This window comes from Camarhynchus parvulus, chromosome 5, assembly GCF_901933205.1.
Source record: "Camarhynchus parvulus chromosome 5, STF_HiC, whole genome shotgun sequence".
NCBI classification, from domain to species: Eukaryota; Metazoa; Chordata; class Aves; order Passeriformes; family Thraupidae; genus Camarhynchus; species Camarhynchus parvulus.
This window is the reverse complement of record NC_044575.1, coordinates 50,334,926-50,361,891: the sequence shown is the minus strand read 5'-3', so window position 1 is coordinate 50,361,891 and position 26,966 is coordinate 50,334,926. Positions and strand designations below refer to the sequence as shown.

The 26,966-nt window shown below is 40.5% G+C and overlaps 1 protein-coding gene across 1 annotated transcript; it reads right to left on the bottom strand.

Annotated features, from left to right (window-relative positions):
* Positions 1-13,817: 13,817 nt before the first annotated feature.
* On the bottom strand, positions 13,818-25,530 carry DLK1 (delta like non-canonical Notch ligand 1). The gene is made up of 5 exons (XM_030950403.1): positions 25,177-25,530; positions 24,279-24,342; positions 23,717-23,847; positions 19,143-19,284; positions 13,818-14,927 (listed from the first exon to the last, which is right to left on the bottom strand). Exons 1-5 carry the CDS (start codon positions 25,247-25,249, stop codon positions 14,186-14,188), a joined length of 1,152 nt encoding a protein of 383 aa, XP_030806263.1. The 5' UTR covers positions 25,250-25,530; the 3' UTR covers positions 13,818-14,185.
* Positions 25,531-26,966: the final 1,436 nt, after the last annotated feature.

Sequence of the window (26,966 nt, the reverse complement as noted above, 5' to 3'; positions counted from 1 at the left end):
GCATGTAATTCTGCTCACCTGACTAGCTAGAGGATGAAATTTTATTGCTGTAAGTCATATTTCTTTTCTTGTAGAACAGGACAGAAGTAAAAGACTCTACATGCTGGTTAGTAGTAAGATGGGATAAGATGGAACCAGAAAATTTCCCTTCATATATAAAATCAAGATATCCTTAAATAAAGTCCGTAGTCTTGACACTTGTGCAAGATGCCCTTTTTGCTCTGGCTAAGTTCATCCCAATTGCTCTCCAGGTATGTGCACATATGAAAAGAGTCTCAGCTCTGGGTTGGTTTTGAAGTTTCAACAACACAAACAGGGAAATCTGTTCTGTGTCATCAGTATTAGGCACTGAATTTGTATGTCTGCAGTAATTGCCAAAAGATTTCTCACCCCAGCTTTGTTGTGATTCTGATGTTCTCTAAATGTCAGTGAAATCAGATAACCGCCCCTTCGCTAAATAATGTCTGTCCTCTCCCTCTGTCCAGGGGACGAACATATTGCCAGGGACTTTTAAATAGAATGAAAGATGGGGAGTGCTGAAACAGCCACATGTACTTCAAATTCTTCTTATAAGAGTGGTTGTCATTAGCACAGAGTATTTTTGTTCATTGCATATGTACATTTTCTAAATAAAATTCCCAGTACTATTGCCCCTTTCTCAAAAAACCATCAGGCACTCAAGCCCAAAGTTATAGCAAAAGAAAATTTTTATCTCTTTAGAAGGCAAAATAAATCATTCTTTGGGAACACTGCCAATCAGAGACTTATTGCAAATGAAAAAAATTACACAACTATCACTGTATTTGGATCAATGACACCTGTTTCTAGGTAGATTCAGTGCAACTGTTATGTGTGCAGATGTACACACAGATGATGCTATTATTTATAGAAGGGTTCACAGCCCATTAGAAACCATCTTGTAAAAAAGCTGACTTTAAAACCTCTGAAGATGCTTTTATGGAGCTTCCAGATGCTTGGATAGTCAGCCAAATCTCTGGTCCACAAGAATAGGATGGAGATCTAAAAAAATCAGGTTGTGTTTTTAATTTTCTCCTGCAATATCTCTTGCATTTGGCACTGAAAGAAAACATAATAATTCAAGAGAACTAAAATCAGTCTGAGTTCAAAGGAAAGTTTCAGTTCAGTTTGTGGATATCCAAACTGGCATCCTCTCCCTACAGGTGGCAAATGCAACTGAAGTCTCTCATAATCTTTTCTATAAATAACATCAGCACAAAGGTTTGCAAGACAGGGTCCCAAGAGAATGAGGGTAGTTGATATTCTACTCTCCTCTGAATGAATGCAGTCTTGTTACTGACCTCCCTTCCTTGTTAGCATTGTTAAAAACTTTACCTATTAATAAAAGGAATTTATTCTTTTGTGTAATTTTATAGACTTATTCTAGAAGAAAGAAAGCACTATCTTGGCTTGAGCCTATATAAGGAACTGAAATTGATGAGTGGATGAAAGACAGGTGCAGAACTGAGTTCTGATTGTGCAGTGTTCATGCGCATATCCAGAGATGCAGATGTATTTCTACTGTGTTGTCATCCATTTACTATTCAGTACCATGACATGTTTTCATATAGATGCTGTACCTGAGCTCACCTCCTCTTTTGTTCCTACAATGACCTTTTACAGAGCTGTTAAGCAATGAAGAGTGCTTTTTCTTCAGTAGTGCTCTGTTCCATCAACATTTGCTGCTTCCACACAGTGAGAAATACACTTTCCTCCCAGCTTGCACAATTTAAGTCTTATCACGTAGGTAGAAGCAGTCTATTGGCAGTCAAAACAGACATGTCTTACTTTGCATTTTTCATGATACCAATACCTGTGAACAGAAACTTCACAGATTTTCAGATTTAACTACTACTGGCTTAGTTTACTTTAAATGATAAGTTGTGGGAAAAGAGAAAATGATAACTGAATGTGAATATAAGAAAGAACTGAGTTATTTCACTGGCCTTTTGCTGCCTATGCCTTAAGTTCAGTAGGGCAGTTTTAGGAAGGAGGTTTTCAAGGAAGCTGAATGATGCTGGAGCCCTCAGTCAGGCAGTCTGGGCAAGCTGCAGTACCTGGAGGACTGGAGCAGCACCAGTGCTGACTGCACAAGCTGTGGCAGCAGAAATAGCACAGCTCCATCAAAGCACTGCTGTCCTGACCTAAAAACCCAGCTAGGGAATGAGTTCACAGCCACAGGGGCAGTGCTGAGCTGACACAGCTACCCTGCTCTCCCTGTTCATGCTCTTCTGAAGACACAGCGTAACATCCAGCCTGCACTACATAGTGTATTTTATTTTATTTTATTTTATTTTATTTTATTTTATTTTATTTTATTTTATTTTATTTTATTTTATTTTATTTTATTTTGTTTTATTTTATTTTATTTTTTATTTCTTTAAGTCTCCAGAGCTTCAGTGCTATGTAGGATTTAACACATCCAGCAAGACACTAGAACAAAGGGCCATGCCCAGAAAAGTAATGAACACATGCTGTCATAACATGACAGTTAAAGTCACCTCCCTGCTCCTGTGAAACCTTCTGTTTCTTCAGCCTCCTCAGCACATATGGTTTACCAACTCAAACTCACTCCTGCGCTGGTAAATACATATCATCAACTACCCTTTGACTATTTTATGCTAACAGAGTCTATGTCTCTGCTGGAAAACATAGCAAAATTTCATTTGGTTTGGTAAGCTTAAAGAGGGTTTACTCAGCTGTAAGCAATACCACTGGTTGTTGTACAGTGTGCTTTACCATCTGACTACAGACACCAAAGTAGTACACAAAAGAGAAAAACAGGAATTAAACTACAGAAATTTAAAATATTCACTTCAGAACAAATGTCTTTCAGGAGGCAATAGGTCAGGAAGTACTAAGGAGAAGAACAGTTTTAAGATAGTACACAGAGAGGTCAAAAATTACTTTTTTTCCATGGAGGACAGCTAATAGTTACCTTGCAAATGCTGTGTCATTCATGGAGATAACCAAGCCCATGGAAAAGATGTGTCTCAAGGCTAAGGACCTATAAGTCTGGGACCTGATGACAGAAATTAGAGCCAGAAGACGGGGCCTTGGCAAGACATAATTTCTTTAATTTTGAGGAAAATAAAAATAATTACCTCTCACAGAACTTCCAAAAGAATGACGTGAAATTTGTTAATTGAAGCTTTTATTCTAAAAATATTTCAGCGATATTAATGAAAAGAGGAACTCAGTCCTGAATCCAGAATGAGAGTCAAAACTGGAGTGTGCACTAAAATGTGGTTTACATGTCAATCTTTGCCTAGACTATATATGCTTCTAATTGCTACAGCTGAAAACAATGTCATATCTGTGTTTTTCATAGGAAGAGATCGAAACCTAAACCTGTGCTACAATCCAGCCTTTGTTGTGACTGGTGACAAACCTTCAGCCTTCTTCCTGTCAAGCAGGTTAGTTGTTCTGGAAAGATGCATAGAATGGTTTGCCATGGGCAGGGAGACCTCCCACGAGAGCAAACACCAGATTGCTCAATGTCCCATCCAACCTGGCCTTGAACAGTGCCAGGGGTGGGGAATCCACAACTTCTCTGGGCAACCTGCTCCAGTGCCTCACCACCCTCACAGGGAAGAATTTCTTCCCTATAAATTTCCTCTCTTTCAGTCTGAACTCATTACTCCTTGTCCTTTCACTGCAGTTCCTGATGAAGGATCCCTCTCTGGCTTCTTCTGGGCCCAAAGAGGATGCAAAAGAGAAACACAGCAAGAGCAACCTACCTTTCATAATGCTGCATCAAAGAAAAGTTGGTACTTATGCTCTTTCTTTCTTTCTTTCTTTTTTTCTTTCTTTCTTTCTTTCTTTCTTTCTTTCTTTCTTTCTTTCTTTCTTTCTTTCTTTCTTTCTTTCTTTCTTTCTTTCTTTTCTTTCTTTCTTTCTTTCTTTCTTTTCTTTCTTTCTTTCTTTCTTTCTTTCTTTCTTTTTCTTTCCTTCCTTCCTTCCTTCCTTCCTTCCTTCCTTCCTTCCTTCCTTCCTTCCTTCCTTCCTTCCTTCCTTCCTTCCTTCCTTCCTTCCTTCCTTCCTTCCTTCCTTCCTTCCTTCCTTCCTTCCTTCCTTCCTTCCTTCCTTCCTTCCTTCCTTCCTTCCTTCCTTCCTTCCTTCCTTCCTTCCTTCCTTCCTTCCTTCCTTCCTTCCTTTCCCTCCTTCCTTTCCTTCCTTTCCTTCCTTTCCTTCCTTCCTTTCCTTCCTTTCCTTCCTTTCCTTCCTTCCTTTCCATTCTTTCCTTCCTTTTCCCACTTTTTAGCATGTACAAAAGTGTAATCCACAGCTTCTTTGGTGTTCCCTCATGTCAAAAATGCTATCACAAAGTGCAGATTGATTCTGCAGAGTGGACCTGTTGAAAAATCTTTGACCATTGGATTAGAATGGATAGAATGAAAGAATTGCTGGAGCCCTTCTCCAGCTGAACCTTTGGAGCCGCACCAGCAGTGGTGTGCCAAGGCAAAACAAGTTTGCCATATGGGTGATGTGCAGTGCTTTGTGGAAGAACTAAACTTTCATATCCCAGCAACCATAAGACATCCTCACTGTACTTTGAGAAGAATGCAGCCAGTGAAATGAGAATGCAACCCTAGGCCCCCTGTGGCTCCCATTTCAGTTCTAATTTCAGAATAGCTTTATCTTGAAATAGTTATTCAGACACACACACACATGCAAAAATTGAATCAAACTGCAAATGTATTTTCTCACTGCTTGCCCTTCTCACGAGCAAGGATCTCAGGCAGGCTTTGAATATACATTATGAAACTTTTCACTCTAACAATCTTACCATCCCCATTTCTGACACTGGAACTAATTCAGAGTAAGGTTCTGAGGTCTATCACACCTGAGACTCAGGGAACCACATGCTCCTGCAGGATGACAGGACACTACAGCCAGCTGCATCCTGTAATCATGCGCAACTGGCAGCTCACAAGCAACACAAGGCATTCTGAGTTCACTGAAAGTGGAAGACAAAACAACTCCAATTACTTTTTTATTTGCTCCAGGTTGGGGTATCTTCATGCAGCCTGTAACCAGGGCAATTGAGGCACAACTTGTTATCTGTGAGGGAATGTATTTCAGCTAGAACTCTTAAGATGTTGCAAAGGTTGATCTCTGACCTGTAGGAGGTGTTCTTCTGCTTTTAAAAAGCTTGACATTTACATGGAATAGTTGTTTCAAATAAAGATGGTATTTTCTTCCCTCACGCTTGTTGTTTTAACTATTGCATTAATAACTATAAATTTACGACAGCCCAATAAACTCATGTCAAAAGGACATCAAGTCTGTATGAGCAGCCCTCAGAATGGTGCTGTTATGCTTCAACATGACTGTCAGATTATTATTTTTAAATAACAACTAGAAGAGACTATATCTTCTCATCCTTGGAGACCAAGCTGTTTTTTTGCTGAGACTTAAAACAACATTAGTCTGAGCCAGAGACTAAGCATGGGAAAACTGAATGTTGATGATATTCATCAGGCATTGCTATTGCAGCCCCAGCCCAGGATCATTGAAAGGATTGTCAGATGTGTTTCAGTGCAGGCAGGATTTACAGTATAAATGTCAACAAGACAACATAAACAGCAGTGAATAAGACTTGCTGGATGATTGGATGAAAATACTATAGTGTGTTGTGAATGCATTGTTAGTCATTGTGTTATTTCTTTTTTCTTAGGGGGTTTGCACTTATTATATACTCTTATATGAATATATACCCTTAGTATATACTTAATATATGTTCTCAAAATCCAGAGTTCCCCCTTGTCCCATAGCTGTAATTATCCTCCCCCAAAGACAGATATGCAATCACTACCAGAGCTTTCACAAACACCTGTGCAAGAAGCAGCTATCGCCACTCTATTAATAGTTTCTATGTATAATATGGCAAGTGCACCATCTAGTCACAGCATCGCTCACTGCCACAGCCATGGCCTGCTAAGGCACCTTGCAAACATTCAAGCAAACACTGTCCATGTTCAAAGTGTTCCTTTTTTTTTTTTTTTAAATATACAATCAGTTGGGTTCACTGGAACTTTATGGCAAATGTATTTCTGTAGAAAAAACATGAGTATTGATTGGGCAGAAGCTTGTGGGCAGCCTTAGCTGGAACTTTTCAGTGGAAACTCACTCATTTGCAAACTCAGCATTGCCCACAAGAGACAGAACATATGTAAGTGTTTATTATGTGAATACATCTGAAGACCTATTTAAGCTGATAGTTTAATGCTCCAACATTTGTACCACAGGCTTCAATAACATTTTGTCTCCTCTACATCAAGTCCTTCCAAAGACCGGAGAGAAGAAAGAACAGCAAGGAGTTCTTTTCAGCTACAATTGCATTTTTGGAAGACTTACATCATGGTCCTACCCAAAGGAATGACACTATTTTTGCCAAAGTATAGGCACCATCAGGATACAAACAGACAGCTCTTCAACTATTTAGGATAGTCTTTGCTGAATATCATTGAATTAAACTGCACATGCATTTTCTTCCAACTTGCCCTTTTCATGTGCAAGGACCTCAGGCAGGCTGAATATCATGTTTGCTGAATATCATCAAACCCATTTGCTGAATATCATCAATCCCATTTCAGCCTCCTCACTTCTTGCCTCTCTTTAAACTGTGCAATGGATGGTGGGCACTCATCCATACCAGGATGTCCAATTCCTCACCATCTTGTAGTGGTCACACATGCCCTGCCGCCTGTAAGCAATTGGGTAGAGTATGGCAAATCTAAACAGCACATCTCAGGAGGAACAGAAGAAAAGAACAAAGCCTAAACTCCCTGCTTCTTCTAGCTATGCCACCTACTTAGATTTCCTCCCCTGCCTGAAGCTAGTCACGCCTGCTAGAACGACACAGACTTTGAGGACTTTCATTGTTTCCAGGTTAACTGGGTGGCCTTCATTCCTCTTCTGTCTTGGGATTCTGTGGAGACCATCCCACTGTTTTACTTCACATCCTCAAAGCAAATGCTTGGACTCACCATTCCATTGTCTCTTTAAACTAGGCTATTTCTCCATTTTCTTCTCCTTTTTTGTATGTCTCTGCTAAGTAGAACATGAAGCCCTTTGCTAAAGTTGTTAGTGGACTATGGCTGCATCAATTTGGGCATGATCTTCCACTCTAAATGCTCCACCACCATTCTGTTTGTTTGCTTTTATCCATGCCACTGTAGTTGCTCTCAAAGACAGATGGATTTGAGACACTAGTGCACATAATGTTAAAGAAGCTCGCTTTTCCCCAAATTCATACTTCTGGAAATGATGTCAATGGACATGATCACCCTGGATCTACCTACTTAGGAACTGGAAGGAGCTACTGGAAAGCCATTTGCATGCCACAATTTTGTAACTTGGCCAACAGGGTTAACAATCTCTAACCTTTTCTCTGGAGAGGAAAAGTCTTGAGGCTGGGGGATAGCCTGAATTTTTTGCACCTTTTTTCACTCATCAGTACTATTTTTTTTTAATGAAGATCATAACCGTAGGATAGAAAAATGAAAATCTCCAGCCAAGATCAATGCAGCATCTGTGCAGTAATGAGCAAAATATCAAAAGGACTGATATTCAAAAGGAAGACGACACCCCAAGGTAACAGCAGCACTTTCATTGAAACTATTGGACAATTCCATCTTTCTGAAGGGGAGAACAGGACTGGGCCTGCAGGCATCTGTGCAGAGCAAACCTGATAAAGCTGCAGCTTCTCCCTCTTCGCTCCCTCAAGCTCACACGTGCTCTATAAAGCACAAACTACGATCTCCCCTGCTGAGCTAATCTCTTAGAATATAACAGCCCTGCAGTTGTCTAAAGAAAAACTGCCTCAGACAGGGCTCCACATCAGACTTGGTCCCTTTATGGCTCTTTCCCAACAGTAAGCCCACACGTGATCCTTTCGCTTTCATCTCTGGCTTCCAGGCAATCTTTGTTCTCTCTCAGCAAGGAGGCATCAAAAACTTTCTTGGGCTCAAAACTACAGGGACTACTCCAACACTCCCTGAAAACAGGCTGCCTTTCATATCTCCCAGCGATCCAGGCTCCCAGCCACCACATCAGTCAGATCTCCTTAGTCCTCCAAGTCCCATTAGTTAGGAAGAAAAACAGGCACAGGTGAGAGTAGAGGCCTGAATCCCTTCAAAACTCACAATTGCCCATGATAAAATGCAGGACTCATGTAATACTTCCAGTAATTTAAACACTGGAAAGTAGAATGGAATAACTCCAGGTTTATTTATCCTTTTAAAATAGTAACTATTTCTTGCTGGAAATATTGTAGATGCACAGCTCCCAGCAAGTTGTGATGTGCCTGCATCTGCTCTGGAAATCCAAGTGAAGTTCTGTCCTTCAATTTGGTACAAAAAGATTTTTAAAAAATAAAGCACACATTTTCCTTTTTCCACTTTGAACATCTTAGAAAGCAAAAAAGCAGGGGCGAATAAAAATCTCACCATACAGTGTGAGAAGCATAAGAATGGATATTAGAGTATTGACAAAGTTTCTGTGCATGCCTTTTTTGGGTTTAAAAAAATAGTCAAGCAAAATGAGAGAGTCTAGGAGCATACCAGTACACCAAAATCTTTTCATGTAGCTGAATTTATATAACATTATTTCTTGGTTATTCTTTCATTAGTCCTAATTTCCTCTCAGTGACTTTTAATTTAAGCTACTTCCATTACTGTAGTGTTCTTTATAAATCACAGAATCCTAGAGTGGTTTGGATTGAGTAGGACGTTAAAGATCATCTAGTTCAACCTCCTGTACTGTGGTCAGGGACACAACTGGGTTGCTCAAAGCCCCATCCAGCACTTGCCAACACTGTCCTTGAACCCTTTAAAAGTACACAGTGTCTGCGTTTGGGCTACCAAAAGCCATGGACAAGTTAGAAGGATGGCCAAATTCTACTTTCAGTTTAATTCCAAGGGAGAACAGTAATTCTCTCTGGGGAAACACTGCTATCTTTCTCTGCGGATGCAGATGTGGTTTCGCTGTAGCTCACCATGTCAGAAGCAGTGGTTACCTAGAGGCGAAGGACTACTGGCATGTCCTGGTTCTCTGTTTTTGCCATTTTCCCATAACCAGTCACCGGGAGTGGGTTACAAACTTTCCAACGTGAAATGAGAAGGGAGCGGTTTGAGAAGATCCAAACGGTTCTGTGTTCAAATGCTGCCATCAAGCGGGCAGACACAGTAGAAGACTGGAACTAATAATTGTAAGGACATTGTTTTGAAAGAGGAAAGTGGATGGAGAGACAAAGTATAAAACAGTATTTTTGCTCCAAGCTTCATGTTATAAAAACATTTTTGGTCTAATAAAAAATTCTCACTAAGCCTGGCTAATTCCCTCTTCTATATTATATCACTTTCATATTTTAGCCTCTTTGAAGTTGCTCAGACTTGACTTTGAGAGACCATGAAGATATAAGAAGGCTGCTCTGTGCCTGTAGAATTTGTCTCGATTTCTAGGGACAGAGGCCACATTCTTCACTGTGTACCCATGGACTTCTCTGAGATCCTCAGATATGAGCTTCAGCACACCCCATCTCAAGGACCTACAGGGGACTGAAATGCAAGAAAAATTATCATTTTGAGTCTTAGAGCTAATAACCAAAAATTAATTAATTCAATGGTTCTTCAAATCCCAGATCAACAGTTCAGTTTATATTTGAAACTGAAATATTCCCCTTTACATGAAGTCTTAGTCGTCCTCTTGAAAAGTTTTAAAACAACCTTCACCATAATAATTTTAAAATGTACCTTTATCTCCCTCAAGAAAAGTTAGAGAAACTTCAAAATATTACTTGATGTTAAAAAGGACAAAATCCCAGTAAAATTTTCTGGGTTTCTCTCATTTAATGTTGCACAGAGATGCAACAAAGCTGCCCTGTCTTTGTGGACCTCAAGTGCCGACTCCAATATGGGTTGAGCAACTACAAAATATTCTCTCAAGATATTTCTTCCACCTAAGCCAGGCATAACTGGATACTTTCCTAGGCTGTGTGACTTCCAGGAACACAGGATTTGTCCATGCCTCATTCACAAGAAATCCATAGTAAATGAGATGTGTTTTGGAAAATTCACAATGTATGTATAGTACATGTGCAATGATTTCATGTTCTCTGGATGCATACACGTGTAGTTCTGCCAGGAAGGTTCTGTATTTATAAAAACAAAAAAGCATTCCATATCTATAGCAAATTGTTTTGCCCTTCAGGCTGTGATAGTAAATAAATTTGCCAAGGCAAATTTGAGAACTTGGAGAGGGAATGACATAGTTGTGAAAAGTATTGTACTGAGCCAGTGCAAACTGCCCTGTTATTTTCAGGGATGGTTTGTACGTATTCCTGCAGCCAGATCCTTAACACTGCTTCACTCTCAAGAGCTGAAGCTCTGTTTTAAATTGCAATACTGTAGTCCACCTGGATCTAAATATTTCTTTGAAAATAGAACCTTATGCTATCAACCTAGAAGAGCAAACTAGCTGGGCTGCTGTGGATCTATCATCAGCAGATGGTTTAGCACTTACAGATGTAATGCTCATTGATCCAAACCAATGCATACCTTGTTGGTCTATGGGCCAACATCAAGAATGGCGGTAAAAGGAAAAACCATATATGTATTCACCATTCAGATATTCTTCTCCAGAATTCAGTGATTGTTCCTTCATATGTTCTACTTTTGCAGCAGACACACCTCTCCCCCACCATGGGTGTTTTTCCCCCTCCCTGGAAAAAAGCAAACCAACATCCCCCCCCTCAAAAAAACTCCAAACCAAAATCCAACCAAACAAGCTCAAAACAATCAAACCAAACTGGAAAAGCATCCAGGACCTCTCTCAAAAAACCAGATATTTGTGGAACATATTTTTGTTTGTTTGTTTTATTTGTTTTTGTTTTTTGTTTGTTTTTTTTTGTTGTTGTTGTTTTTTTTTTTTTTCTGTTAACACAGAGGCTAAGATGGCTCAAAGGGAGGTGGTTAAAAAAATTATAATAATATATTCCCCCATGCCCTGGGGACAAGAAGGAGCTAATCCCCTTTACAAAGTGTCCTACTGTCCTAACCCATCCCTCAGCCTAGTTGTCCTTATTTATTTTTTGGTTTACACAGGCAAAAAGGCAGGGAGGTGAGTTTGAGTCTCAGAAGCATCATTGCTTGATTAAAGGAGAACATTCAGAAATCAAAATGTGAGACGTGGCAACATAGGTTGGTACCTATGGCAATGGGTATCATAGATATGTTGTTTTCTGTCCATTGATAAAAAATACGTAGAATTAACATATAATTGAACTGGTATCAATGTTCTATCCTCTCTTTGCTCTTATGTCAGTGTTTATGCACAATGCTTATTTTAGACTTCTTGCTTTGGAGACCTATTGCAGGCTATTGATCCATAATCTTTTTATCATCCTAGTTGTCTGTCACTTGTGTGGTGATAAAGCTTTGGAGTTATTCACTACACTAACAGCACAAATATAAGGAACAAACATACAAGTTTAATTCTTTCCTGGAACGAAGGAGCTAAAGAAAGATACTATTTTCTCCAGACTTCCATGCTTAAGGCAACACTTTTTGCCTTTGGAGAAGGTGACAGGACAATAGACCACCAATGATCAGAAAGATACTGAGAGTTGAAATCTATTCTTTTTCCATGCTGTGCAAATGACCTTTTCTCAAAAATGCTCTTCTGTCTACATATGAAGAAATGCCCTGTGATGGAGGAACTGTCCACTGGGTCCCCATGGCCAAATAAAAATGGTGACAGTTTATAAATATGAATTATAACTTCCTAAGTTTTGTATGTTTAAAATACAAAGCTTTGTTACTTAAAGCCTTGTTCTGTTCTGGAGCAGACCAAGCTGTAAGAGTTAAGGAAACCCTTGCTCAACAGTGAGGGGAAGGTGTACAGGCAGCTCAAGAATTTAACCACTGACTTCCAGCAGATACTTAAAGTTGTAACTGGTTTTAAATCAAAGCTGCAAGATACCCAACTGAGTTATGCATGTTTATGGTTATCTCCAAATTAACTCTAATATATTTCTAATAATGCTAAAATGCACAATACTGAATTATATGTTTAAAACATATTGGTTTAAAAGAAGTGTGTTAGCTCCTAAGGCTCATGTTTCATGGCTTGAAATTCAACTCTGCTTACCCGGTTTTACATTCATCTGGGTTTCTAAGTCATCTTCAAACTTCCCTACAGCTGACTGAAAAGTTGCTAGTCTTGATAAATGTTTGTTTTTCCAACAAGAGCTTTGAGAAGGAGCATCTTCTTCATTTAAAGTTTTCACCCTGTTATCTGAAATTCAACACTTTCCACAGTAGTATCAGAGTACCATTTTTCCTCTTAGCACTACATCACAATACTATGATATGTGCAAATATTATCAACAATACAGCAAACTTGCTATATACCTGTAGCAATTCAGAGAGATATTAACAAAAAAAATATCTTACTATAATGCCATATATGTGCTTTAAGGCTTTTTTTAATTGAGCAGCTGTTAATGGATTTGGGAATAGCATAGTTACGAGAGCTGAGAAGAAGCTGCTAATCATTCCTATCTAGGGTGGCTGGGGAAATAAACTGTTACAAAACTGCAGTTAAAGACACCTTTGAGCACTGCTGTTGGAAGTGATTGGTTTGGTTGTTTTGGTGTTGTTTTTTTGTTGTTTTTTTTTTTTTTTTTTTTTTTTTTTGGTTTTGGTTTTGGTTTTTTTTTTTTTTTTAATTGTTTTTCTTACAGGGAGCATTCAGTGTCAGGCTGGCCTTTTAGGAAAAAAGCTGGGAGGGCCAGGAGGGTCATGCCCAGGGTGGGACAGACAGATGCCTGGCCTCACCGACCCCACAGGCTCACAGGAGCTGAACACGTGGCTGGAGCTGGAGCTGGTAACGGGGCCCATTGGCAGTTCCAGACACAGCAGGTGATGAACCAGCTCCAGGGGCCACCCGTGGGCTCCAGGCAGCAGCAAAAGCAGACAGGGCCAGAGACAGGGCTGGGGCACAGGTCCAAAGGGTCCTTTCAGCAGCTGGGCTACCTACTGTAGGTAGTCCAAGGACCAAGCGCAGGCAGAGGTGGAGCCCAGCACGGCTACAGCCCAGCTCAGACCAGAACCTGCAGTACTGGGCTGACCCAAAATGGTCCCATGGGCAGGAGGTGTGCGAGAGCCCAGGCAAGGCTCCTCAGGGAGGTTAAATGTTCTTATTGCCCTCAGGCCCCCGACAATATTATGGCTTTCATGACCCCGTGCCTATTTGCCACTGCTGCTTTTGATTCTTGAAAACCTTGTTCCCTCCTTGAAATGTGACCGAAAAAGCAGAAGTGAAGAATTAAAAGCAGCTGTCCTATTTCAGGTGACACGTGACATCTTTTCCTTTCTCCACATGACACAGTCATGAAGGATACTTCACTCAGCAGAGGTCTTTAAGGAGTATTTATAGAAAAGTCAGAATCTGATCCTTTAATCTCTACTAGGTCTCTAAAAAGAAAGACATTGAACACTTTTTTAACATTTTAAAATAGATAAATAGAACAATCTATAGATGCGGGTTTTCAAGCGAGAGACCTTTAACCTGAAATTAATATCCCAAAGACCTCTAAGATTCCACAGAATCTCTCTTATAAGCATGTAAAAATAGCAACACTGACTGAATAGGTGAGATATCAGTGTGAATTTGCTCCTGCTGGTTGCAATTTCTAAAGACTTTATCAGATATCAAACGAGTCCAGCATGGACACTTGTTGCAGACCTTGCTGTAGAGTAAGGTTTACAAATGAATAAATAAACCAGTGTAGCCCTTAACTGCTGTTTATTTTTTTAAAAAAAGCATTACTGAGTAATTTGCAAGTACTGTACTTGCCAAATGAACTATGCACAATACAAGAAAGCTGCAATACAGTTGCAGTGATAAGTTATTTTTTATTTTACAAAAAGTAGCTGCCTTGAAGAGAAATTAAAATAACATTCCTTACTTTTTAATACTTTTTTTTTCTTTTATTTTGGGGAATGAAAAAATCCTTAGCAAGACAGATACATTACATTTCTTCATTCTCACTCAGAACAATTGACAGCAAATATACACACAAATACTGAGGCCAAACACAGGCAATAAATTTTACATATTGCTATGAAAAGTTGCAAGATGCCGCTTGGCTTTCAAGGGCCTAGATGGCAGTGTAGTTCTTAGTGTAATTAGTCAATTTGATCTTCTCTGGGAAGATAATATTAACTGAGAGGTTTTCCCCATTGTTAGACTTCAGAAAAAAGTTCTTTTTCTTGCGCAGGAGATGACTGTATTTGGCATTAGCAAGCCACATTTCACATTTTGAAAAAAAAACAATCCCAGTTGTACCCAAGACAACAAGACACGTAAGCAAGCCCAGCACAACAAAACATATCACCTGGCTTCTACTCATTAAGGGATCTGCATTTTGAATTGTTTCTTTCACTGTTATTTTCAGGATTTCTTGTTGTTGATGCACTGATCTATGGTGAGCTTTTGAGGGTGGCTTGTAATTCTGCATATGCTTTGTCTCCATATTCATTCCAGAGAGGCTTGTGTTTTTGCTGGGATGTCTGCAGGTCATGCCAACAAATTCTGGTTTACAGATGCACTCGAACCCTCCCTGGGGATGCTCACTGCAAGTGCCTCCATTCTCACATGGGCCACTTGCACAGAAAGTGACACGGCTGCTGCACAGCTTCCCTGTGTAGCCATGGGGACAAGAACAGCTGAAACCCACACCAACATCTGTGCATGTTCCTCCATTCTCACACGGGTTGGATTCACAGTCGTCTCTATCTATTTCACAGAAGGTGCCAGCAAAACCAGAAGGGCACAGACAGGAAGCATGGGGTGCAAAACCATTGTCATCAATGCATGTTCCTCCATTCTGGCAGGGAGAACTAGGATACATGACAAACACAGAGACAAAATTGAAGTTCAAAGGAAGAAACTATTAGGAAACACTTTATATAATAAAATGAGCTATTTTTCTTTAGAAGAGCCAATTCCAAATGCAAATCCACTGAAGTCAGTCAAGCTGAATAAAAAATGAGTTTGTTCAACAGCATTGTCAATACAGATTATAATATCTTCTGCTGACCCTTTGGCCAGGATTAGTACACCAGTATATAAATTCAACCCAATGAGCTGTGAAGGGATTTTAAATTATTTCAAACACTTATTCAAATTAAGCTTGCCACTATTTCTATATGCTTGGATCTATTTAGCAGAGCAACTATTCATACAAGAGAGAACAAAGATATGAGCAGCCATGGCTGCTTCCTTTCTACCTGATTATTCCTAAAACAATCTATATATTGTATTGGCAGAACAAAACAGTGCCATAGCAGCTAGGCATAAAGCTGATTGTTTTTATTCTGCCTGTCTGTGTTCCATGACACAAACAATTTAGAAGCAAACAGACACTTTCCTATAAACAGCTGTTCAGCCAAAATTTTTGATAGATACAATTATAACAAAAAATATCAATAAGAGAATTTCAGCCTGGGCAAAGACAGCTGTAATGTGAGAGCAGGACCATAGGAAACCAAGTATTTCTACAAACTCTTTTAGTACTTCCCAACTAGTAGCCTGATAATATGTTTTAGGTGACATAAATTAACTGAGAGATCTTTTTTATCTTTACAATGCAACTGTGCCTTACTGAGTGTAATGCCAAAAGATGAGGCCACCACTGACTCAATTCAGGGGATCTGTGCAAAGTGCACTTGGTCCTTTAACCCTTAACAAGGGTCCCTGAGTCCCAGGTTTACAAATAAAGCTCAAATCCTCAAACTTTCATGGCAGTTCATCACACATCAGCAAAGCTTTTAAAACTCTGTAAAATATGAAAAATACTTGGCAAAGTTTAGGACAAATCTCTTTGACAACAAAACTTTTCTGAATACTTGTGCATCCCTGAAGACATACAGCACAGTACTGTCTGATAGTTGAAAGTCCAAGCTGTCATTTAAGGCCTCCCCACTTCCAGGGCAAAGTCCCAGGGGTAATGAAGATCACAGCTCCAGTTGCAGACATTTCACATATGCAGCAGTCAGTGGCAACAGGCTGTTGTGGAATTCCATGGTGGGACACAGAGATTCAAAAGATCTGTTGATGTCTGGCTGAGACGACTGTGAAAGAGGTGTAAACTCCTGTCTACAAATGGTCCCTGATCACAACAAGGCTGGGCTTGCCACCATTGCTCTGGGACTACCTTTGGTAGAGATTGCTCCAAGAACCTCTGGCTTCACTGGGGACTGAAACACTCAGCAGCCACCCATCAGGAGAGACTGAACATTCTGGCAGAGGAATCATCTGTCTGTTTTCTGCAGCTTCCACATTAACTGCTCTGTCCTCTAGTACTGTTCTTTAGATGTTGGCTGGGTAAAAAGCCCTAAAAGAACATATTGGAAGTCTGGGAGCAGTATTTGACATAGACATTGTTAGTGATAACTTGAGGTGAGGAATTTCAACATATTAACCAGGCATGATGTCTTTTTAAGCAAAATATGGAAATTGGAGTTATACAGTCCTTCAGTGGTTATGGCTGTCTTGGAGAACCTAGCACCCTCTCTTAGCTTTACAGGTACCATGGAAAATTGGACAAGCTGGTTTGGATGGGAAAATGTGTAGAAGTTTGGACCTTCATGGCTGGGTTGAATTTCAGTACTTTCTAGGGAAATGGGAAGAAATTGTTGGAGAACATAAGTTCTGAATTTTTTCCTTTTTCTGAAATTTTCAGAGATGTAAAATATTGAAACAAAAACAGTTAAGGGGAAAAATGCAGGATTATGAAAATTTTCTTTATTTTTTACTAAAAGAGTTGCATTTGTCTATTTTAAATATGTTTAAATAAATAAAGCCTTAATATTAATTTCCTTGAATAAAATCTTCTACTTTGCATTTTTGGCATTTAACACAGCAAGGTGTTGTACGTGAAGGGTTAGTTGTAGGAAGCATTCCATACCATTCTTCTCTGCTTTTCAGATAGCCTGGTTTCTTTTAGAAAGTACCACTCACTGCTCTGCTTCAAAGCAGAAACCTCCAAACATCACAGAGAGGTCACTACTGCAGATACATGTAAGCAGACTAGAATAAACACTTTGATTTGTGAATTGTCCTGGTTCCATCTGTGAATATTAACTAAGAAGCCAGCAGTAATGCTCAGTAATATCAACATTTTTAACATTACCACTGAGGTAGAGAGGAATTGAGATGTGAATGAAATGGCACCATCTGATGCAGTCTCTTTCTACAATGTGGGATGCACTCTCTGGTGGACTGTGAATTATTAGCAGACATGGAGTGCTTATGCTGGCAACAGTTGTCTTTTTGAACTAAATGCAGATTTGCAGAGCCTGCTACTCATTTTCCTGAAAAAGACAGCTTCCTAGAGAAAAAGAGTCACTACTTCAAGTATGTTGCTTTCTTCAGAAAAATTTTTCACAGTTTCCAGGCTAGTTCATCAGCATTCAGCCCAAAAACAGAGTGCCAGCACAAAAAAAGGAATTTCAGCAATTTAAATGGTTATAAGGTGTTTAAGAAAGTACAAGCAACTAATCTTTATTATTTTGTTGATGCTGTGTTTTTGGAACTCACCTGTTTTTTGGGATAACTATTATATATGTCTACACTGAATTATGGAAATATTTGGTCTACAGGTGAAAATCAGAAAACCTATCCACATCCCCCACAATAGGCAAGTAGCTTGGATTTGATCATGGCTCTTTCAAGGAACTTAAATTTCCTCATTGTCAATGAATAAAAATAGTCAAATCAGAGTAGCTATCTTAGAAGCTGAAAGTAAACCCAGAAAAAACTGTGAGAGTGTCTCCCAAATAAAGGTGATGACAAAAAATTCTAATGACATGAAGTTGTGAAAGAATGGCAATTCTTGCCAGAGAGAGTGAGAGATGTTAATATTCCTTAAACAAGAGTGTACAAATATTCAAGAAGATTCAGTCATAAAGTAGATCTGATAACTCATAATTATCTACCACTGAGCAAAAAGAGAACCAGAGGTATCCATATAGAGCTAGAGAGCAAGAAGGCAATCTCCTAAAAGAAAACTGTGATTTTAGGGTCATAGATTTACCAAGTTTGTATCCACCATAAATGCATTCTGTATATTTATGGGATCAGAACTTTGATGAGCAGATGACAGCAAATGCTTCTAGATTTGAACAGAAACCCAAATTCACATTTTCTCTAGCACTGAAAGGTCTTCCTTTTTTTTCAAGCAGTTCTACTAGTGACTCTCCTGTAAGATCTTTGGCCTGTACCCATTGCCTCTTGAGCTTTCATTGGGCACCTCTATGAGAAGTCTGACTCTGTCATCTTTGCTTCCCCCATCAGGTACTCACACACAATGGACAAGTTCCTCAGAGCCTGCTCTTCTCCAGGCTAAATGCCCCAGCTCTCAGTATCTCTTTATAGGAGAGATGTTCCCTTTCTTTAATCACATCCATGGCCCTTCACTGGACTCACTCCAGTATGGCTGTGTCCTTTTTATGTTGGGTAGCCCAGAACTGGACCCAGCACTCCACATGTGCCTCACCAAGGCTGAGCAGAAGGGAGGGATCCCTCAGCCTACTGGCACTGCTATTCTTAATATCCCATTTCTTTTAAAGAATAGAGAGCAGTGGTCCTCCCTGCTCTGATGGAAGTGAGATTGTCTCCTTTATTTAACTATGGGCACATTATCATATGTTGGTTAAGAAAAAAGGACAGACTGGTGGGCCAGGTGTTTTCATGCAGACAGCTTCTGTGCTAACTACTGCTCTTATTGGGCTGTGTATAAATTATCCCTCACTAGAGGTGAGAACACAAGATAGGAGTCACTTCAAGTTTGTTTATGAAAATCATGAGAAGGCATAAATTCACCACAATAAAATGTGCAAATTAGCACTTTTAGTACTCAGATTGTGCACAGAAAGCCACACTGATAATCTCTTAAATCTTTAAAATATTAATAGATCAGATTTGTAAAGTTTGATAATATCAGCAACTATCAGAAGCATTGTGTATTTTAACACAGATATAATTCCACCTAGCAAAGAATTCTGAATAATTGAAGTGTAGATTTTAAATGCATGCCAGAAATCAATATTTACCCATTAATAATGCAGGGTCCTTTCTTGAGATGGCAGTTTTTTCCCGTAAATCCCTGGGCACACAGACAAATATATCCTCCATCACCAGTCTCTATACACGTTGAATTATTGGTGCAGGGCTTTGCTGAACATGGGTGAATATCTGTTAAAAAATACCCAACAGGCCTTGATTAATCTAATAAGAAAGGGTTAGTGAATGCTATACAATACTTCAAATAAAATACAGCTTTAACAATACTTCATCCTGCATTTTATAAATTCTGATCTATTCCCCCCTTTGGTAAAATGGAGTTCAGGTTGTTCGACTATTGCAAGGAATTTCAGCTTATTTCTAGCTCTTTCTAGCTCCTGCTTGCAAAATGTGTTTTAATTGCTCCATTCTATAAATAAGTAGTATTAGAAATAAAATATTAGTGTGGGACAAAGAACTTCTAGATAGTCTAGCCATACTTTCACAATCTTGGCTTCTCCATGAGCTGAATTCTGATAAAGCAATCAGGAATGGGGAATTCTCCCTGCTCCCAGCCCATATCATTATGTGCTTATGAACAAATGTTTCATAAAAACAGAGATCATCAATTTACAAAAAAATTTGTTAAAATTTCATCTTCTGGCTGGGCTAGATTCAACCCTTATATAACTGTACCAGAACACAGAGCTGTATGACGTCTGGACCCAAAGTCACACATTTTCTTTGCAACTGCCCTGCTGAGCCACTTCCCACTCAAATGATTACTGAATTTTTAAAATAATTAAAACTAAATAAACAAACAAGTGTATATTTTAGCAAGCTACTGCAACAGCTGCAGAGAAGTGCTGACTGGAAGGTATTTGATGCCTCACACACACATATGCCCACTTTCTAAGAAGATGAAAAGGGATTTAAGGGCATTTATATTTTACTTCCCACAGCAACATGAAATTTAGATGATATCATGAGGTACTGCAAAATTTTAACCACAGAAAACAACAGCCTTAGCTTTCAAATACAATCTTCCCTGGACAAAAGGTTCTATTTCCTAATGCATTAGGCTGTTCTCATTGCAGGACAACTTAGCATGCACTTTAAGTATAAACTCCAATTTTCACAAGGACCAAAATAATCTTGAATGTTTTTTGAAGCAGTGTTGTTTGCCAGCTGTTTTCACTGACTCTAAAGGCAGCTAATAAAGCATGTACTTTGATGGAGAAGAAAACATGAACTTTGATGCAGGAGCATGGAAACTCTCTGAAATACATCTATGAATAAGTATGTATATATACACATTACTGTCAATAATTTATGTCAGGTATTTAATTTCATAATACATCTTAAAAGGGTGTTGTACCAGGTTCTTTTAAAACATGATACATAAATAGCCTCAATTAGCCCATTTTCTCTATTTTATTTTACATCTAAAAAGGACAACCACCAAGTGGTAACAGATGGAAATGCAAAACCAGGATGTTACACTTATACGTATATTACCAGTGGCCTCAATCATATTACCCATAATTAATAGTTCCATCAAACAAAGTTGTCATGCTGCAGTGCATGAAGCAATCACTGAGTGTTTTTATGAGGAAGATATGCTCAGTTGTAGTTTGTCACAGGACAATTTTTAGCCCCTGTCTCATGCATTCATAGCACAGGCATTAGAGACCCCACCTGTGCTCTCTGATGAGTTTGGCAACATGTGGCCTTGGCAAAGCACTCTGGTGACAAGTAGGACAATTTACTCCCAGCTCACACTGTGTGTTGATTTTTTAGCCCAATTGAGGCCAGGATTCCAGCAGGAGTCATGGGCCCGCTAACACGACTCTGTCAGCACAGCCGGGGGTGACAGGCTGACAGATCTGATCTAGCAAGCTGGATCAAACACTCTGACTGGGCACTCATTTTTCTCCTGGAAACAAATTGACTCAATTGATTTTCCCTTTGTTATGGCCAGTGTTTGATGTGGTTCCTGTACTGTGCAGTGTATATCAGCTGCAGAGGGAAACTCCGTGCTGTGCAGCCTGGTTCCAGGGGTGCACACACCAGATTTCAAGGCTGTGTTTCCACAAGATGAGAAGATGCCATGGCATCATGGAGCCAGTTGGACAGGCTCCATTGCAAATTGGTTAACCAGCAGTGTTAACACCAAGACCAACTCACAGATGTTTTCCTTCAAGTGCCTTGTCTGTCCATGTGACTGCAATAATAGTCACAAATGCTACCACTGATTCTGCCCTCCTATTTACAGTGGATCAAGCCCAACCCATAACCTGCATGTCTCTAAATTACTAGGAAGGTCATTCCTGGCCTGAACTGAGAACCAGGCTGCCTGTATTAAAAACAGCCACACAATCAAGAGGCATTAGCAAACCACTTGGTGATCTACAACTACTCCAGAAAGGAAGTTCCATGATCAAAGCCAAGGAGATCATACATATATTCTAACTCTTCTACAAAAAAGAAGAGGCATCATCACCAGTCCAAATAATCTTTTTTCCTCCCATGCTTAGCAAGCAAGTAGACTGCTAAGAGCATATCTCTTAGAAATATTTCAGTTTTTTGTAGTGGCCAATGCACTTCAGAGCCTTCCACAGTTTTCCCTTCTAGTTTTTTCCTTACTGTTTCCTAACCTGATCAAGTTTCATTTAATGATACCTGTAAATTAACTGTAACTACCTCTAATGACTTTATACAGGCAGGAAACTGACACCAACTTTTGGCAGAGGATGATAGGATCAGGGGCTGAGCAATAACCCATTTGAGGTTTCAGTCCTTTATTGTCAGGATAATAATTTCTATCAACTTTCCAACAGCATGAAGATGAGGAGGAGCACCCTTCTCTTGATCCCTTACTGCAAAAAACGCATTTAGAGTAGGCAGAGCCACTGAGATAAAAGACTATCAACATCACTGCAGATGAAAAAATAGTTATCCTTTTGGCTGAAAATTGTCAGCAGCTCTTCATGAGGATCTAAATTTAAATTGGCAAAGAAGACTCTGAGATGACTCTGAGTGTTGAGAGAAAGAGTAGTTCCTGCACTTAAGCAAGAGATACCCTTTTTGGTATTATAGGACTTCCTTAATGAGTATGTGTTAAAAGAATGTCTTTTCATAAAGATGTGGGTTCAATTTTCAATGCATTATTTTGCATCCTAAGTAGCAATTGCAAGAGGGAAACACTGCAAGGCTCAGAACTGCAAGGATATATTAGTACTAGGAAATTCAGCTATGCAACTAAAGCTTTTAGAAGTAGCTATGAAGATGCTACCGTTAAAAATGTGGAACTTTTTATTCACTGATAAGCAACAGAACTGAGCCTCCTAAGGTGGCAGAGGGGGGACTGTTCTGTGCAGCTTTAGAAATCTCTGATTGTAGATCAGAGAAGGACTCATTCCTCCTCGTTAACTGTAATGAGAATCTAGGTGTCTGTCTCACGTACAAACACATTTGTGAGATGCATCCAGAACAACATCTGAGAGTTTAGAGTCACATCTGCACCACAGATGTCTCCACTGCTACCACAGCTCCTGCAAACATACCAGGAGTGACCTTAGGAAGCCTCTCTCTGCTCACGTGTGCAGGCAGTGAGTTCAGGCTGCAAAACCTGCTGAGTAAATGAGTAAATGAATACCTGAGAACCTTGCACTAAATTCCATGTCACTGCAAGGATGTGACCTACCTAAACCTTCTGATTCTTTTAGTCATCTTGAAACTCTTACGCAGTTCAATCAGTCATCAATCATGACTTTGGCTATGTATTGGAGATCTCGCATGCTCTATAAATTATGAGCCATATAACAACAAAAGCCTAAAGGCATGAAGAGAAAATGAGGCCCTGGACACTTGTCCTCTCCCAGCTGCAGCTATGTGGGCTGAGCAATGCATGCTCCTGGATGCTCATGTGGTTTCCATCCTGTCAGATCTCTCTGACTGAACGTTTGCCTTTGTCAGCCAAAATAAACTACCTCAACAAAGGCCAATTCTTCAGCTTGCTGATGCTAAGCTGGCTGATTCTGACTGGAAAAGGGTGAGAGAGTGCAGCCAGAGCTGTGCTTTTCCCTCAGACCTGAGGGGGAAATGGCAGCCTGTTTAGGAAGAGCTTTTTCTCACTTATAGTATTGTTACTTCACTAAATCATCACCGGGTTAAGTAAAGGAAAAAATAGACACAATGTTTTCCTTTCAAGAAGTACTAAGAAAATAGCACATACACACATATATATATATATATATATAATGTGCTACATAAATATTTAAAATTATTTAAAATATACAAGATAACTTGTATTTTGATTGGAAGGGCTTACGCAACAAGAAGGGAGCAATTGTTTGTTGGCCTTGTCCCTGATAATTACTGTTTAAAATATAATGAATTTACACTTGGCTCACATACATGCCCAACTACAAAAGATGCTGTATTGCTTCTGCCTAAATTATTATGGAAGTTCGAGGTTTATGTGCTGCCCAGAATCTCCTCATTATCTGGAGCTAATATTCAGTATTTTAAAATTAGTTCTCCAGAAGGGCTTTGCGTGTCTCCAACACCAGATGGGGCTGCTTCCCCTCACTCATTCAAGGAGAGAAAAGGATGTGCAAACCTATGTCACAGAGGCTGCCAACCCAGCCCTCCTCACAGATGCACTGCCAGGGCTTGGCGCAGCTGCCGTGCAAGCACCCAGGGAAAGGAACACACTGATTACAAAGGGCACCCTGCCAGCCAGGTTGGCACCTGAAAGAGATAAAAGACAAGATAGAAACAGAGTTTATTTTTAATAAACATAATTACAAGGATGCCCCCCTTTTTGGTTCACAAATGCACAATAAATAAACTTTTGCATACCAAATTGTACTATTTGAACAAAAGCATACCATCAGTGCTTCTGGGATACTAGAAGCTGTTTATGTGAAAAAAATTATTTCATTCAGCAAGAAAAAAACCCAACTAATCAATGTAAATACTTCATACTGGAAGAAGTAAACTAAACAGGTATCTAAATATCCAAACTTTCCAGTTACTATATCCTAATACAGTGCTGTTTCATTACAGTTCCATATTTTCAGAGACCAAACCATTTCAGTTTCTATCTCTCTTACCAGGACTACGAATTATTGAAGCTGACCACTCCTGTGCTAATACCCCAGTCTGACAGATCTTTTTACCTGCATTCACTGGGAAATTCACAGAATCCATTCTCTGGATGGCAGCCAGCTTTACAGCTCACGCCTGGAAGAAGAGATTTATAACATCAAACCAGAAAAATCACCACAAAACCCCCCTATACACATGTATCATATCCTATACACATTACAATGTTTTGAAAAATCCCAGTCTGTAAAATGTTCCATTTCTTTTTTCTTCAGACACATTTTTGCATAGTAAAATTTTTAAATGAACCTAATCTGGAACGTGTTATAGAATGTTTCTGTAGGGTAAGTGAAACGACATACAGAATTAATCACAAAAGAATACAAAGTTACTTTAGCACACCAAAAGTGTATGTAATGTCCCTATACACCATTTTAAATGGGTAATGTCAGAGCAGATTCACGGATGTTGTTTCACGAGATGCCGCTCCAAATGCATTGTTTCAGAACTACTCGAAACACAGAAGTACTTTCAGTCAGAAAAAGAAATCCATTTAAAACTACTTACAATAAAAGTGCTGAATTCATTTCAACCCTACACCGGATGAAAATAACCATTTCCATTAAATCATGCAGAAATAACGTAAGTTAAGGAGAAGAGATTTCAGTCGCAGTTTTTGGTTTGTTTGCTTGCTCAAGCATTTGCACCAAGCATCCCTGTGAAAGATCCCCGCCAGCCACGGACACCCTGCGCCAGCGCCAGAGAAACGCGCTCCGTCCGCTGCCAGGGAAAAGCTTCCCGACGACACCAGCATCCCTGGCTGGAGCGAGGGCTGGCGATGCCTTCTCCGCCCAGGGGCTCCGGGAGGGCTCCGGTCATCGCCGCTGCCCCGCGGCCCCGGCAAACTCCCAAAAGTTTCCCAAGTCGCCTCCCTTCCCGATCCCGGCGGGCAGAGGGTGCCGGTGTCCTTACCTGGGGCCGCGGGCAGCACGAGGGGCAGCAGGCAGCAGCAGCAGCCGAGGATGCCGGCGGCGCGCAGCCCCATGGCCGGGCCGGGGCCGCTCCGCTCCCCGCGGCGCTCGGCGGACGCGGGGCCGGCCAGGCGGCAGCCCCCGCCCGCAGCGCCGCCGGGCCCGGGCGCACGGGGCGGGAGCAGGGAGGGACGGAGGGCGGGGAGGGCTGCCCGCCCCCACCCGCGGGCGGGGAGCTGCCCACCGGGCCGGGCAGCCCCAGGCCAACGCCGCCGAGAGGGAGCCGCGCACCTCCAGCAGCTCCAGCAGCTCCAGCTACTCCAGCACCTCCAGCACCTCCAGCACCTCCAGCAGCTTTAGCACCTCCAGCAGCTCAGCCCCCGCCGCGGGCGAGGGGAGGAATCCTGCAGGGGCGCGGGAGAAGGGAGGTCTGGGGCGAGGGGGAGTGTTAAGCACGCCTCTGGTTTCCTTGAAACTTAGTCTGGCTGTCCGCAAAGACCTAATGTGGGGCTTGTCTTCAGAAGTCTGAAGAATTCTCAGCCATTCCCATCAGAGCTCCAACACTTTCAGGAAAGACCCGGTGAAGGCAGGGAAAGTATAATACTGTTCTGGTTCTGAGGCTTGAGAATTCAAAAAAGAACCCACCAAAACGCCCCTAAGTGTATCTTTAGCAGTCACGGAACAAATCAAGAAAAAGCATTAGTTTTAGCACAAGGCACTTTAAATTCGGCATTTTATTCTGTGAGTGTACATTTCTCTTTTGTATCTCTTTATTCCTCCTTTGTGCTGTCCCTTAAGGAAATACACTGGCTGTTTCTTATTCTTTGTGTTCCTTCTAGTTCATTGCTCTCCTTTAAAGAAGTTCTGCCTGGTCGTTAGGATTCCCGAGGGACCAGTTTTTTGCCTGCTGATGCAGTGCTTTCTTCCCTGAGACCTCATTTACTAATCTGCCTGCCTTTATGGAAAGCAACTAGAGATCCTTATACCATGGTGAGAAAACTACAATGGGCTAATTCAAGATTACCTGCTTGAAAATGCACACTGGAAAACGCTCATTAGATTCAGATTGTCCGTGTAGTGGCATTTCAAGGCAGCGATGTCATGTAGGCTGAAAAAGTTTGCTGCTAACAATGCTGCGTTTTACTTTTAAGCAAGAATAGAGGAAGTGAAGGACAGAGAAAGGAAGAGTAGAAAATGAGGGTTGGGTTAAAAGAGACCACTCAGGGAGTGAGGTGTGAGAGGCAGACTCTACTTCTTCTAGGTCCTCCAGAAGCTTTGGTATCTGAGATAAGCTATGCCTATCTGACTCCATCGGCACAGATTGCATCCCTGCCTTTTCTGCTTGTCTTGCTTTCCTTTTACTGAAACATTTACTGTTTTGAAAAGACTACTTTGCCTCACAGCTTTTGCTGTGGCTCACCAGACCAAGTCTTGCTGGGGTATTGTCAATGGTACTCTAGAGAATGTGGAGTCCTAATGATGGCTGCTAAGTCCTTTACCCTGCTCTTCTGTGAGTCTGTGCTTCTGTAGGGTAAATAGTAGCAGCTCTTTGTCTGTTCACTTTGCTTTTATTCTTAGTTATTTGTTCACACTCAGGTTGTGATAGGTCCAAGGTTGCTTATTCTTCCCTTAGGTGGTAAATTCTCTGCTTGCTGATGTAGAAGCCCTGCCAGGTTAGACCTTTTTGCATTTTTGGACCAAGAGATAACCTGGGTAGTTAAAAGGGTTCCAAGCATTCTGACATTTCTGTGATACTCCAGTATTACCATGACCAGCTAGTAAAGGAAGGCT

What these genes read in the sequence shown, in the direction of transcription:
- DLK1 (XM_030950403.1), bottom strand. Translation starts at nt 25,249, where the DNA reads ATGGGGCTGCGCGCCGCCGGCATCCTCGGCTGCTGCTGCTGCCTGCTG. An exon ending in CGTGCTGCCCGCGGCCCCAG is followed by an intron (nt 24,343 to 25,176) that starts GTAAGGACACCG and finishes CTCTTCTTCCAG; the next exon opens with GCGTGAGCTGTAAAGCTGGC. An exon ending in GAATTTCCCAGTGAATGCAG is followed by an intron (nt 23,848 to 24,278) that starts GTAAAAAGATCT and finishes TATCTCTTTCAG; the next exon opens with GTGCCAACCTGGCTGGCAGG.